Source organism: Equus caballus, chromosome 13 (assembly GCF_041296265.1).
Source record: "Equus caballus isolate H_3958 breed thoroughbred chromosome 13, TB-T2T, whole genome shotgun sequence".
NCBI lineage: Eukaryota > Metazoa > Chordata > Mammalia > Perissodactyla > Equidae > Equus > Equus caballus.
The window spans coordinates 13,000,086-13,015,161 of NC_091696.1; the positions used below are offsets into that span (position 1 = coordinate 13,000,086).

General features: G+C 63.2%; 1 protein-coding gene across 15 annotated transcripts; it reads left to right on the forward strand.

Moving 5' to 3' along the window:
• The first annotated feature begins 282 nt into the window (after positions 1 to 282).
• LAT2 (linker for activation of T cells family member 2) lies at positions 283 to 14,430 on the forward strand. 15 transcript variants are annotated; one of them, XM_070231736.1, is made up of 14 exons: positions 283 to 1,557; positions 5,208 to 5,335; positions 5,753 to 5,792; positions 8,580 to 8,623; positions 8,788 to 8,848; positions 9,067 to 9,104; positions 9,415 to 9,450; positions 9,530 to 9,560; positions 9,642 to 9,686; positions 10,056 to 10,111; positions 11,012 to 11,071; positions 11,399 to 11,470; positions 11,859 to 11,980; positions 13,700 to 14,430. In XM_070231736.1, exons 2-13 carry the CDS (start codon positions 5,236 to 5,238, stop codon positions 11,960 to 11,962), a joined length of 687 nt encoding a protein of 228 aa, XP_070087837.1. In that variant the 5' UTR covers positions 283 to 1,557; positions 5,208 to 5,235; the 3' UTR covers positions 11,963 to 11,980; positions 13,700 to 14,430. The 15 variants fall into 15 exon arrangements, 13 of the variants coding, with proteins under 13 accessions (XP_070087837.1, XP_070087838.1, XP_070087839.1 ...); XM_070231737.1 differs by having other exon boundaries at positions 13,720 to 14,430; XM_070231738.1 differs by having other exon boundaries at positions 11,859 to 11,976.
• Positions 14,431 to 15,076: the final 646 nt, after the last annotated feature.

The window sequence follows — 15,076 nt, forward strand, 5'->3', positions numbered from 1 at the left end:
CCAGCATGGAACAAGGGAGCACGGCGCTGACCGCACCACACAGGTCTGGGAGTCAGACGGGGTGAGCCTTAGACCTGGTCCCACTACCTACGAGGACAGAGACAAGCTCCCGGCCCTGACGGCCCCGGGATTTCCCCAAGCTTCCAGTCCATGTGCTACCCTTCTCTCCCACAGGGTGGCAGCACCGGGCAGCCCAGGACCCTGGTTTCTGTTTCAGTTCCGCTTGGCCTCCTGTCTGTGCTGCCACCCACGCCTAGCCCTGGCTGTGCTGGGCCACCGGATGGGGCTGAAGAGAAACCCAGTCCCAGGCCAACAGCGGCCCCAGAGCTGGGGAGCCCAGGGTCTGGGACGCCTCTCAGGCTTCCCTGGGGTCTCTAGCAGGTGGGGTACCACTAACAGTTCAATGGCCTTGGGCAGGTTACTTAATGACCCCTAACACGAGGCCCCCAGAAGGACGTGTGTGGTTACTAAGCAGCTGCTCGAGGGCCGCAGGCCACCGTCCAGTCCTCCCAGCCCCTCGGTCCCCCGCTGAGGGCAGGAGCTGGGTGGGGCAGGGGTCAGGGTGGGGTCAGGTTGCCTGGCTCCCCCCTGCCCTGTAGGCCCCCCCGAGGGAGGGCTCTGCATGCCCCTGAGCCCCATCCGGAGAAGAGAGCTAATGAGGTGTGGCTCCCGGGACTGGAGCAGTCCTGACGTCCCTCCTTCCTCTGTCCTTCAGCTCGGCCCTGTCCTGCATCTTCTGATGCCTGTGACTGTCCGTTCCTCTGTCTGTATGTCTCCATCATTTGTTCTGTCCGCCCCACCCATCCATGTCCCAGGCTCTGTGTCTGTGTCTGTGTGTGTGCGTGTGTGTGTGTGTACGTGTGTCTGGTTCTCTGGGACTTTGCTCTCTGAGTGTCTCTGTCTCTGCCTCCCTCCCTCTGGGGGTCTCTGTCAATCTGTCTTCCTGCGTCTCCCTCTGTGTCTCTTGGTCCATCTCAGGCCCAGTCTCTGCCCGTCTCTCTCTGTCCCTCTGTGAATGTGTGTGTGTGTGTGTGCGCGCGTGTGCATATGTGTTTCTCATTCTCTCCCTGCCTCTACGTCTCTTTCTGTCTCTTTGTGTCTAGGGGTGTGTATGTGTGCATGTGTTGTCAGTGTGGTATGTACTTCTGTGTGTTGTGTATTATATGTGTGTGTCTCCATGTCTCCCATTCTCTCACTGTGGTTTGTGTGTGTGTGAGCCCCTCCACTTCATTCTCCTTCTCCCTGTCCCTCTGCATGTGGCCCTTCCCCTCCCTGACTACGTTTACATGTGTGTGTCGTGTCTTTCTGCTCCCTCTGCGCCTGTGCCCGTCCTTGTCTCTGTCCCTGTCCCTCTGTCTCTCTGTGAGTGGCTCCCGGGCCCGCCTGTTACGGCAGGGCCTGTCCAGCAGGGCGGCGGATGTGTGAGGATGATTCAGGGGCTGACAGGAAGCCCGCCACCGGGCCGGCCGCCCGCCAGTGTCTGCGGCGTCTGCTGGCAGCTGGGGCAGGTGCGTGGGTCAGGATGAGGCAGCCGCAGTGAGGAGCCCCGATTCCCAGGTAGGCCTTTCCCAGGAGCTCCTGGAGCCTGGTCCTGAGGTGGGGGTCCCACCGCTGTCCCCCTGCCACCCTAGAGGGCCGGGAGTGGCCCACAGGAGCACTGGCGGCCGGCTGGGTGGGGTGGAAGCGCCTGGCTCCCTCCCCTGGCCCCAGTCCTGGCCCTGCGGCCCTCCAAGGGGCTCCGGCCTTCCCAGCCCAGCCCCGGGCAGCCCCGGGGGGGGTCCCATCACTTCCAGAGACTGGTGAGAGATAGCCAGTTGGCCAGGACAGCAGCTCCCCAGGCCAGCCCATGAGCCTTGGTTTCTCCATCTATAAAATGGAACCGTTATGTGAAATGGGAGGATGGGTGAGCCTCCAGGCAAGCGTTCCAGGCCATGCCCCAGGCCAGAGGGGAGCAGCCATCCCTGGGCCCCCACCTGCCGGGCCCGGCCTGGCCTGCCAGCTCCCTGCTGGGGACTGAGAGGCTGTGGGCCCCGGGGAGCTCAAGCGGCTCTGTCAACAGGTGGCCCTGGCCTTCACCATCCCCCCAATGCCCTGGGCCAAGGGCTGTCCAGGCCCCTGGCCGACCCCCTGGGCATTAAGGGCCTCTGCTAGTGGCCTTTAGGTCAGCCTCACCTGAAGGCCAAGGTCATTTGGGAAAACGGAACAAGCCCCGAGGAGAACCTGCAGATAAGGGGACCTCTCACTCCCCCAGCCAGCCCTGAGCCTGGGTGGGCCTCAGTTTCCCCATCTACATCATGAGGAGGGCTGCAGAGCGAGCAGCCTGGTCTCCAGGAGGCCCACCCAGCCCAGCCCCGAGGGCTTTTCTGCAGCCAGCTTGCTGCGAGCTTTGTTCATATGAAAACTGCCCACTTCCCTTTGTGTTATTTTGGCCTGCAGAGTCAGGCTGTGGCCACCCCCCTAGGTCTGCCTGGCCCCTTGGGGCCCTCCCGGGGCTGCTGGGCCTGCCTCCCCTGGGGCTCAGCCCCCTCCCTCCCCCTGCTCTCAGAACCCGGGTGGCAAAGCAAGGAGAAAGGGCAGAGTTATTCCGTCTGGGGGGCAGCCACAGGACTTTCCCTCAAATTAGTCTTTCTTTTAAAAAATATTTCATGATTCTTAAAAAGGTAATACAAGAAAGGGATAAAGGTGTATGGCCTTCAGGTCCAGCCTGCCCTGGGTTTGATCTTGGCTCTGTGACTGGCCAGCTGTGTGACCTTGGACAGTGTACTCACCCCTCTGGGCCTCCCTTTCCTTCCTTGGAAGAGAGGAGCTGCGTCTCCCCTGTGAGGCTGTGCGTGTCTGTGACAGCTGAGAGGCTGGGGCATGAGCAACACACCCCTTCAGACCCCACCCCTCCAGGCGCCCCAGCACGACGCCCATGTGGGGCAGTGGAGGGGGCTCAGGCTGCATGTCTGGGGGACCAGGCAGGGGGGAGGGTGCACCTGGGGGACCGTGCCCCATCCTGCACTAGCGCCTTATGCTGGGCCTGGTATGACAAACCGAGGGAGGAGTGTCATTATTTCCCCCATGTGACAAGAGGGGCCACCAAAGCCGGGTGACGCTGGGATTCAGCAACTGGGGTAGAACTGGTGCGCCACGTCCCCCACTTCCTCACCCAGTGCCAGGTGGGGGGAGATCACCAGAGCTGGGGGCGCCCCCAGGGTGCTACTTGTCCAGGAAGCAAGAGGGCCTCCGGGGGTCAGGGTCCCCTGGAATGGAGGGCCGCCCTTCCCCGGAGGTGGCAGGGGCGAGCAGACCAGCTCCCGGGGCCTCGAACGCCAGGCCAAGAGCATGGACCTGCTCCTGGGGTCTTAAGCAGACCCCAGGGTAGCCAGGGCTGGACCCCGGCACCCTGGCGCTCCCGGCAAGCCTGTGCGTGACCCACCCGCATATCTGTGCCCAGATCTCCTTCGGGGTGGGAAGAGTATCTGTCCTAACCGCAGGACAGAGATGCCGAGGGTCGGGGGCCCGAGGGAGCCGTCCGTCCCAGCCGGCCGGAAACGAGACCCCAAGCACGTTTCTCAGGAGCCCCGACCACAGGCCGGGCCAGGTTCATCATTCCCCGGCAGCGCTTTGAGGAAGGCCCTGGCTGGATCCCCACTTTATCGATGAGAAAGCAGGCCAAGGGACTGAGGCTCGGGCAGGATGTGACCCAGGAGTCCTCCCTCCGAGCCCAGGTGCTCCCAGCCTCCGGCAGCCTTAGACAGCCTGGGGTCAAGGCTGCGGGTCGGGACAGAGTCTGCCTGGGGCTGCCGGCCGGAGGCGGGGTCGCAGGAGGGAGGCAGTGCCCAGGCCCTGAGGGGGTAGCGCTGAGCCCCCTGGGACAGCATCATGGGTGATGGGGTCGTCCCGTCTCCTCATTCGGAGGCCGCCCGTCGTGCATTTCGGGCATCCGCGTGCTCCCACTGACTCGCTGGTGCTCTGGGGAGGGGGAGGCGGCCTCTCCGGGACTCCGTGCTGCCGGGAGACTCCTTGCCATCTTTGCCATGGGGATGTGGGAAGCTCAGAGAGGCTTCCAGCCTCGCCCAAGGCCACACAGCTGGGGGGAGGGGAGCAGGGGCAGCACAGGCCTCAGGGGACCTCCCAGCCTGGCCTTCCCCAGCTGTAAGACGGGGAGCAGCCCTCCTCCAAGGTGGCCGAGGCCGGAGGAACACAGCTGTGCACAGAGTGGGCGCTCCGTAGTGGGGGCTCCTGTGCCTGCCACGGGGCCAGCCCGAGACCCTCTGTTGCCCTGAGCTGGGTCCCCGGCCTTTTGTGAGGGGCTGTGTCTTTATAGCCACAACGATTCTCTGGGAGCCCCCTCAAGAGGGCTGCCCTTGCTCACACCAGGCCCTGGTGTGGGGCTGCCTGTGGCTTCACCGAGGCCTGGCAACCACAGTGTGGCCTCGAGGTAGGCCCAGCCACTGACCAAGCAGTGGCCTGACGCCAGCCAGGGATTCAGGCCTCTTCGCCCTGCCGCATCTCCCTTCCAGCCCCACCTTCCCAGCACATCCCACCACTGGCCGCCACAGGCAGCCCACCAGGTCCTTCTGCCCAGAGCCCCATTCTCCCCTCATCCCCTCAGGCTCCCTCCTTCCGGCTCCCAGGGCAGGAGGAACCTGGGCGAGCAGGCGTTTAAGGAATGGAAGGCTATGGATGGGGCAGAGCAGAGCCCTGGGGCGGAGACTGCTGGGGCCCCTGCACAGAAGGGGCAGGAGAGCAGGGCTGGGTTGACAGGAGGAAAGGGATGCAACAGCAGAGCCCGAGTCGGGGTCCGCAGGCCAGAGCTTGCATTCTGTCTTCCCACTTAGCAGCTGTGGGATCAGGCCTCAGTGTCTCTACCTGTGAAACGGAGCGAGCCTCTTCCTCAAAGGGTGGTTGTGTGAATTAGGCAAGGGTGTGGACAGGAGTGTGCACACACGTGTCAGGCTGTCTGCTGGGTGCCCAGACCCTGCCAGCACTTGCCAAGTGTTGACAAGGCCCCGGGGTCTGGGGTCAGAAGGGGAACAGGGCTGGTTCCACCCGGACGGGTCCTGGAGCAGGGAGGGAAGCGGTGTCCCTCAGCCTGGGCTCAGCTGTGGGGCTGTCAGGGGACAGTGCGGGTCAGAAACCTGAGGGCGTGGGGCTGCGCAGATTCCTGGCGGGGTGGCCCGGCAGCCCCTGACCTGGCTCACAGGGCGCCCACACTGCAGCTTGCAGGAGGAGTGGCCGAGAGCGGACATGAGCACCGAGACTGAGACTGAGCTGCTGTGGCCAGGGGCGGCCCTGCTGCTGCTGCTGGGGGCAGTGGCCGGCCTGTGTATGCGCTGTTCCCGCCCAGGTAAGGCCTGGCGTGGGGACATGGAGGAGATGATGTCCTCCCGGGGCTGCGTGGGCCAGCCCTGCTGCGGTGGGAGGGACAGCCATATCAGCCTCCTGAGGCAGGGGCGACACCCCAGGGCCGGCCCCTGAGGCTATGGGGCTGGCTCACTGGGGGGCTTGGGTTTTCTGGGTCAGGGCGAGGGTTGAGGCTGGGGGATGCTCTGGACAAGGGGCGGCTGGGCTGCTTGGCTGTGTCTCCTGAATGAATGGCAAGTGAACGTGCTGTCAGTGTCAGGCTGTCCGCAGCGATGGCGGCTCGGCCCCCATGGCCTCCATGTCCGAGGCCCCCACAGGGCACAGGGGAGACAAGCCGAGGAGCCTGGGTCTCAGCCCCCACCCAGGTCCAGGACTCCCGCTAGTCTGTCCGTTCTTGCAGGTACGAAGCGGTCTGAGAAAATCTACCAGCAGAGGAGCCTGTAAGTGCCCCGGTGTCCCCAGCCTGGTGACTTCGTGTGCCCAGGCGTGGGCACCTGCACGGAAGTCCCCTTGCACATCCCTGCACCCTGTCCTCACCCTTCACTCCCACCTCATCCATGCCGGCCTCTAGTTGTTCCCAGCAGTAGGGGAGAGAGAGGGGGCGTCCAGGGGCTCCAGGCCCGGCCCCAGCCTGGGCTGCGGGGCTCGGGGAGGCGGCGATGCTACTCTCCTGCCTGCCCAGGAGCACCTCCAGAGATCCCACCTCTGACCCCAGCCCAGGGGCGCCCGCTGCACTGGTGCTGGAGGCTGACGGGGAATCCCACCTCCCAGGCAGGAAGCAGAATGTGAGCCGTGTCTGAATGTCCCCTGGAAAACGTCAAAGGAGCCCAGGGGAGGCTGTGGGCATGTCCCTTGGGGGATCAGGGAAGCCCCCACCGACAAAGGAGGAGGGAAGGATCTTACGCAAGAGTGAAGGCCAAAGGGGACGTTCCAGAGAGAGAGAACAGTGGGTAGTTGCTGACGTAGGCCCAGGGTGGACACTGTCTTCCGGGGATGAGGCGGCAGGTGCAGGTGTCTTGAGAGAGCTGAGCTGGATGGGGAGGGAGGAGGGCCCTGACTGTGTCGGGGGAGGGGTGCCGCAGCCTTTGTCCTAAGGGCCAAGGGGAGCCACGGAGGAAGCAGGGGCTTGTGAGCAGCAGGAAGGAGGGAGGTGGGGGTAGACATGAACTGGGGTCACTGACCCCAGGCGGAGTGCTGGGACCCAGGTGGGGTGGAGTTCCAGGCACTTCGGGGGCAGGTGGCTGCTCTCTGGGCCCTGGGGGGTCAGCTGTGCCAGGTGCTGCAGACCAGGGGGTGGCCCAGGAACACCCCCCCGCAGGAGGGCAGTGGCTATTGGTGTCCTTACGTGGAGCAGGAGAGTGACTGACCCAGGGCTGCGGGGCCTCTGAGACCAGCGTGCACACATGTGCACAGGCCTGCACGCCCGCTCACACCCACAGGCTCCCTGCACACTTGCTCATGCGTGCACTTCTCCCACATGCAGCCCTTGTGTGCACGCCTGGGCAGGCACTCACATACAAATGCGCACACACACCCTTTCTCATTTCCTTTTGCAACTGAAAAACCACAATGAGATTTGAAAATAGAATTTTCCCATCCAAGCCCACCCCTGCCACTGGGGCTGGACCTTTCCAGACTCTTTTGGCCACCTGGTCCCCTGGATCGCCCGCCTGCAACCTCCACCAGGGCTGGGCTGGGCTCCCCCAGTGCCCCCCATGCCCCTGCCCCAGGCAGCTCTCCCAGTGTCTCCCTTCCCCTCCTCCTTCAGTCCTGCCCACTCCAGAGCCCTGAGTGATCTGAGAACTGCAGAGTGTCAGAGCCAGAAGCTAAAATTCCTCATGTGGGAGGTGGGAAACTGGGTCTGGGTGGAAGGAGGTGGGACAGGAGACTTGGGTTCTCCCCTCCTCACTTGGGTTCAGTCTTGCCAGCCTACGTGAAGCGACTGCTGTGTGTGCCAGACCGAGTCCCCGCATCACTTCCTCTGGCAACCCATGCCTGACTCTCTCCTGTGCATTTAGAACATCCTTCCTAAATAAGATCACCCTGACCCCCGAGCCCCCAGGAACTTCTGGAAGGCTGAGCCAGGTCCCCATTTGGGCCCACGGAAGGAGCCCAAATGCTTTAATGATTAGGTAATCTGCTCCACCATCCTTAGTGGTGGCTTCCATTCTCAAGGGCACTTCATGGTCCAAAATGGCAACTAGAGCTCCAGCCCTCATCTCTGCATTCCAGGCAAGAGAACGATAAAAAGGGTGCACTTCAGTTGGCAGTGCCTCCTGTAAGGAGCCTTCCTGGAAGTCCCAACACCTTTGGCTTGCATTTCATTGACCTAGAGCTTAATCACGTGGCCACACTTAGGTATAAAGCAGGCTGGGAAATAGAGTCTTTTAGATGGGCACGTGGCTGCCTAAATAAAAACCAGGGTTCTGGGGCCAGCCTCGTGGCCAAGTGGTTAAGCTTGCGTGCTCTGCTTCGACGGCCAGGGGTTCACCGGTTCAAATCCTGGGTGTGGACATGGCATCGCTCATTAGGCCATGTTGAGGCGACATCCCACATAGAGGAACTAGAATGACCTACAACTAGGATAAACAACTATGTACTGGGAGGCTTTGGGGAGAAAAAAAACAAAAAAAAGAGGAAGATTGGCAACAGATGTTCGCTCAGGGCCAATCTTCCTCATTATGTTCAAAAACAAAAACCAGGGCTTTGTTTCAAAGGAAGAAGGGACACTGGGCGAGACCAGCGCCTAGCTGTGTCCGCTAAGCCTTGACGCCACCCCCCAGGCATTCGGGAGTGTGGGGTGTGTGAACATCTTGAGAGGGGAGCACTCGCTCGGGAATGTTAAACCCTCCTGGGGTGGCAGGTGGGGGCAGCCTCTCTGTCCCTCCTGGTTGAAGTCACCGCTGGGTCCCTGAGCAGCTGCCCCGACCCCCTCGTGCCCAGAGTCTCAGGGCCGCCTCTCTGGGGGTCCGGGAGGCGCGTCAGGGAGTGGGTCTGGCTGGCAGCAGAGAAGGGGGGACCCGGTGGAGGGCAGGGGAGTAGTCCAGGGAACAGGGCCACCGGGAGCCCTGGCTCTGAGGCCCAGAGGGGCGGCAGCTGCTCCTCGCTCTTGCCTGCTCTGTCCCTCCCTCTGTTCCTCGTCCCTGTCTGTCCGTCCCGCCTGTCTCTCTGTCCCTCGGGCTGCAGGAGGCCCAGCCCTGGTGCAGCACAGCCCCTTGTGTTTCCAGGCATGAGAATCAACAGAGCTTCGCAGTGGCCCGGACCTATTCCTGTGAGTCCCCGGATGGAAGGGTCCAGGGCGGTGCTCGGGGCTGGGGTGCCCGTATCAAAGCCCCTCTGTCCCTGTTGTCCTGAGGCTGTGACCAGGCCTGACCCGGCAGGGCGAGGACGTGGGGGCTGCCCTGGGGGCCCGGCCGACACCCCTCTCCTTTGCAGTGGTCAGGCAGGCCTGGCCGGGGCCCCTGGCGGACACGGCCTCTGACGTGGAGCCGGCAAGGTAGGAACGAGCCCCTGTCCATCCCAGGCCGAGGCTCACAGCCCCACAGGAGGCGATGAGGAGGGCCCTGGGGTCCCCACCTGCTGAGCCCGGGCCAAGACCTCGCTCGTTCCTCGGGCCCCAGGCCCCAGTGCTGCGGGGCTGTGGCCTTCAGACCCCCAGAAACCAGAGGGCTCTCCCCGGCGCCTCCTCAGCCCCTGCCCTCCCGTCCCCTGCAGGAAGGACAAGCTGCTGCGCTTCTCCCCCAGCCTCGAGGGTGAGCGACTCTCAGACACGGGGCGGGGCAGGGGCCAGGGCGCTGGGACAGGCGACTACCTGGTGGAACAGGCACTGTGCAGGGGGGGGCCTGTGCCAGGCCAGGGGAGCCGGGCCTGATGGGGAGGACTTTGCAGAGGAGACCCCCGGGCTGGGCTGGGAGGCCTGCTGGGACTGGCCGAGCAGGGAGGGGACAGAGCGAGTGTAGGTGGGAAACAGCCAGGCCTTGGGGTGCAGGCCCTTCCCTGGGCTGCTGGAGCGGGAGGCGGGCAGGGCCGGCGAGGGAGTCATGGGCCCGGCCTTCCTTCCAGATCCTGCATCCGCCAGGTACCAGGACTTCAGCAAAGGTGGGTGGGCTCCAGGGAGGGGGGCTGCGCTGGGGGCCCACAGCCCGGGCTCAGGCCTAATCCTTGCCTCCTCCTGCAGGAAGCAGGCATGGGACAGACGCAGCCTACATGTGAGTGGCTTCCCGGCCGGCGCCTCCTCCCCCGGCCACCCTGCCCTCAGCTTCCTCATTTGTGAAGGCCTTCTGCCCTAGGACCCACCGCCCAGGCAGGCTCGCGGGAGCATCGTTTCCCCTCAGGTGGCCATGGCTTCGTGGGGAAAGACATGTGGCCCTGCTCTGGGGAGGAGCCTCATCCCATCAGAGACAATTCCATGGAACCCCAGAGACAAAGCGCCCTCAGATGTCTCCTCATCTTACAGATGGGCCAACTGAGGCCCAGGGCAGGCGGGGACTTGCCTCGGGTCACACGGCGAGGTGGCCAGAGCGGGGCTGCCAGCCCTCGGCCCCAGGGTGGCTCAGGAGCACAGGGAAGCGGGATGGAGGGACTGGGGGAGAAGCTGGTCAGGCCCCCCAGGCCCTGGGGGCACGGTAGCTGGAGAGCCTTGGCCCCGCAATGCCCCACCAACTGCCGTGCAGCGACTGAGGCCATGTCTGTTTTCTTGCCAGAGACCCCATCACCATGGAGTGTTACAACTGGGGGTGGTTCCAGAAGCCCCCGGCAGGTGAGGCAGAGGATGAGGAGGAGGAGGGAGGAGGCAGGCGCAGCAGGGAGGCTGGGCCCCTGGTCGTCCTGGCTCCTCAGGGCCAGGCGGCATGGGATGAGCACCTGTGGGGCCTCAGAGGAAGGCCCTGGACGGGCTGCCTTGCCGACGGACGCCAAGCCCCGTAGGCTCCGAGGACACTAGGACCTTAGGCCCTTAAGCTTTGCTTTCCAGAACGAGAAACTGAGGACCAAGGGTGGGCAGTGCCTGCTGAGAGGTGCACGGGCTGGAGCTCACATCCAGCCCCTCGACCTGGGGTCCTGCCTGGGCCGCGCTGGGGTGCTGGAGAGAGGGCTCTGCTGCCCCTGCTGCTTCTGAATTGGGGAGGGGCCTCATTTCTTGGAGCCCCTCTGACCCAGATGGACCCCAGATGGGTGAGGCGGTGGTTAGAGCTCAGCTTCCCTGGTCCACGGGTGATGAGGGGGTGCCAGGCTCCAACATGCCACCCCCAGCCTAGGCCCTGGGGCAAAGCCTCCTGAGCCTGCCTGCCCTGCCTGGTTCCTGCTCTCCTCTGCCCAGCAGCTCTGCCAGTCCCTCACTGCCTGACAGAGATGGGCCTCCCTCCCTCCACCTATCCATTGTGGGCCTGATTGCAGCTCAACCTCCCCTCCCCACTGTAATCAGGGGTGACCTGGAAAGATGATGAAGGAGCCCGGGGGGAGGCTGCTGGAGCCAGGCCAGCGCCCATTAAGAAGCTTGTCTAGGAAAGTGTTCGAGGCTCTGGGGCACCCAGAGGGCTGGGGCTTGGCAGGACAGGTCACCTGCCAAGGGAGTAGAGGAGGGAGGGAGGGAGGGAGGGAGGAAGAGGCCGCTTGTGGGGCCAGGCCCACCAACATCCCCAGCCCTCCCCTCTCCCTGCAGATGACGATGATGCCAATTCCTATGAGAACGTGCTCATCTGCAAGCAGACCACTGAGTCAGGTGAGGCTGCCAGCCCCGCGCCGGGCCGGGAGCCAGGTCTCCTCCCCGCCTGCACAGGGGACATGCTCAAAGGCGTCACCGGCCTTGAAGCCTGAAGGTTCACCGATGTCTTGGTGCCTTTGGGTAAAGCATCGCCTCGTGTCCCGGGATGGGGCCCCATGAGTCGTGGGCCGCAGTGGGAACGCACTGAGGGATCCCTTCGTCCCCAAGGGGCCGCCCAGCACGAGGGCCAGGACGCCTCTCTGGAGGCCAGGGCACCCTGCTGGCCTGAGGACTGCCACGGTGGCTGCCCCTCTGCCAGCCTTTCTCCTGGCGCTCTCCCTGCAGGCGATGAGGGGTCTGAGGACTATCAGAACTCGGCATCCATCCAGCAGTGGCAGGAGTCCAGGAGGGTCGTGGGTAAGTGGTGGGAAAGCAGGGGGCTCCTAGATGGGCACCTTCAGCAGGCTCGGAGGGGCCTGGCCTGGAAGGGGAGGTGGGGGAAGTTGCCGGGGAAGGGCCAGCCCTGGGTAGGCTTCCCCGCAGCCAGTCCAGCTGATTCCACAGGGAAGCCTCTGGCGCATCGGCGGCTGCAGAGGCCTTGAACAGTGCCCCTGAGGGCAGGTCCTCCTGGGCAGGAGGCCGTCCAGCTGCAGGAATGGGGTCACACTTGCCTGCTCCTGGGGTAGGACAAGTCTCTGGCAAATCCCAGAGACGGGACAGACACACCGGCCAGGGAAGCCTTTCCTGCGTGTGTCCGTGTGAATCATCTGTCTGACCACCTGCCCACTGGTCCGTCCATCCGCAGAGCAAGTCCTGAGAGAAGCGCCTGCCGCCTGGGCAGGGAGCCCGGACGAGGACGGCGGGGAGCCCGACTATGTGAACGGGGATGTGGTGGCCACAGAAGCCTAGAGAAGACCTGGGAGGCAGGTACAGCTGCCTCGGTCCACAGGGGCCCCATTCGAAGGGAAAAGGAGGGAGCTCGGCCGGAGGAGCCACGGTGGGGGCCGTGGGGCAGCACCCAGGAGTGCTGAGACGGGGCAGCTCTGCAGGGTGCTGGGCTCCCGAGCAGTCCAGCCTGCCTGCCCCCGACTCCTGTGGCCAACTCACGGCAGACACGGAGTCTCAGGCAGAGGGGGTGTCAGGCAGGGAGGGCTGGTGAGTCGTGGGGTGAAGGGGTGGGCTCTGGGGGGGGGGTCTCTGCAGCCCCAGGGGAGTGAGTGAATCTCCAGGGAGCTCTTTCCTCACCTGCAAAATGGAGCTAATGGGCCCTATGTCTTAGACGAGACACTGGGTGTGAAGCAGGAACCCAGCAGGGTTCAGCCAGGGGTGGACTCGGGGCCGGGGGTGGGATTGGGAGGCGGTGCCAATGACAATAGTGGCTGAAATGTTGGGGAGCCACCGCACCAGCCGACATGGTGCCAAGTGCTCACACACTCCATCCGTGGCACCCCAAAGGCACACAGCAGACAAGCCACCTGCCTGAGTTCACATGCTGAGCAGAGACGGGGACGGAAACCCAAGCACTCCGACATTGGAGCCCAGGCTCTGCTACTGTGTGGGAGGCAAGGGCCCTTGAAGGCTGTCCTATGTCCCGATCTGGGGACACGGGAATCCTCTCAGCAGGCAGCGGGCCCGGGCTGGTCCAGAGCCAGGAGCAGGAGCAGCCCACTGCTTGTTCATTCACCCAACAGTTACCCAGCACCTGCCAGGGGCTAGTGCTGCCTCAAGTGCTGGGGACATGGGAGTAAACAAATACAGAAAAACCCCCGACTGCTTGAACTTTCATCCGGGGGTAGAGAACGGATGATCACAAGATGAGAGGACAGAAGGGAAATGCTTCGTGTCGGGTGGGGACCCGTCTGGCAGGAGGGGTACCATGGGACAGTGGCGCGATCTGAGAGGAGCCCCTCTTCACCCAGCAGAGGGAAGGCCCAGGCCCCCAGGCAGGAGTGTGCCCAGGGGTCTGGCGCTAGCAGGAAGAGGCGGGAGTGACTGGGGACTGCAGAGGTGGAGGGAGGGGCACTGGGTGTCTTCTGGGATGGGGCATGTGAGAGACTTCTTTCAAGGAACACTGGCTGCAGAGTAGAAAACTGAATACAGGGTGACAGCAGGGGGGCAGGAGACCAAGACGTGACAGCCAGAATCCAGATGACCCGTTGGCCCAGGAGGTAGTGGTGGAGGCGGGTGATGAATGACAGGTGCAGCTGACAGGGCTCACTGCCACCCTGGGTGGGGTGCAGGGGGCAGAGGCTGCAGGGTGGGCCTGAACCACGAGGAGAGCTCCATGGCACTGAGATCCGGGAGGCTGCAGGCGGAGCAGGTTTGGGGGCGAGGTGGGTTTATTCTGGACCCACTGGGTTGGAGGTATGACCATGCAGGGGGAAAGATGCGGTGGGCAGTCAGAGACCTGCGCCTGCACTCAGGGAGAGGTCAGGCTGGAGCTGGACATGGAGGGCAGGTGGGAATGACCAGGCCTTGGCCAGGACCAGCATAGTCAGGGTTTCAAAGAAAAAGGGAAGCACTGGGAATACGAAACATGGCAAAGGCTGCTCACAGATGCAGGGCACCTGCACACCGAGCATCGCCGCGTCCCTCCCTCACCCGAACCAGCCGCTCTGCCAAGGCAAACCTTTCCTTTTAACACAGCCTCTCCATCTTCACTGAAGGAGCCCAGGGACCCCCAAGCTCACAGGACTGTCACTCGCCCCCCGAGAGTCCCTCCTCTAGAGCTGCTCGCCTCCTAGACCCCAGGCACGGTGACCCCAGCACGTCCCGAGGACCATCCACCTGAAAGGACAGTCCCACATGGAATCACCCTCCAACCAGCCTCCAGGGGGCAGGAGCCTGGCCGGCTGCCCAGGGCCAGCCACACTCCCACGCCCACATCTAAAATTCATGGCACAACTCCGGTGTTCGCATCCTTTTTGCTTTGGATTTAGATCGCACATTGCTTACTGCTGTCGGCTGCTGGGTTTGCTGTGATTGGTCAGTTTGCACAGTTAATTTATATAGGTGGAGCCATATTTAACATTCTGCATTTCCGGGTAGCGTCTGTCTGTCTGGCCTCCTGTAAGCATTACACACACGTAACCTCAGCAGACTCAGGAGATGACCTTTCGGTGGCAGTGTCTGCTGTGGACAAGCCACCACAAGCTCTGGAGAAGGAACAGCAGAGTGGAGGAGTGGCCAGGAGTGGCCCCGGAAATCCTCTGCTCCAGGGCTGGCCTCAGCTGAGCCGACTGGGCAGAAACACGACGGTCTCGTGGGAGGGCAGGGGCCCGAGGGGCCCTTCTGAGTCAGAACAGCCAGAGTGAGGGATAAAAAGGCCTCCTCCAAACACAATGTCTCAATAAACTGTTCTAGCGCAAGCACCGAAACTCTCCCACGTCTGCTTTCCCTGCTCCATGCGACCCCTTCCAAGGGGATGAAGGTCGAGCCTCTTGTTGACTAGAAGGGGACCCTGAGGCGCGGAGCGTGGAAGCCTGGGGACAGGCACTTGGTCCCTGGGTCCAGCCCTCCGTCCAGGACACCACTCCAATTCTTTCCACGAGAAGTTGGTGTGGTAAGTTGAGAACAAACATCCAGAGCCCAACTGTTGTCTTCACACCCCAGAGTCCTGACCCCACGAACTCAGAGACAGAACTCAGGCCAGAAAAGGAGTGGTGGGGCTCTGGCGGGATCCAGCCTCCACAGGCAGCAGCTGTGGGCCTGGGGGCCTCACCTGCCAAATGGGCCCCATCCCTCCTGCGCCTCACTGGGATCCGGGGGCTCCAGACAAACAGTAAGACTGAGAAGGAATGAGAGCGTATTTTGTAAAACTTCACCTGGCAGTTTTTGAGGACCTTGTTTTTTTCCCTCTTAACCAAAACCTTAACCCAAAGGGCCAGTGATCCTGGAGCCTTTCCTGTGTCCGTAGTGTCCCCGTTCAGCAATGCGGTCTGGACAAGCGACTGCACCTGCCCGGGAGGGAGGGCGCAAAGTAAAGTGCCATCAGGTCTGTCCCCACCTGCTGCCTCCCGCACC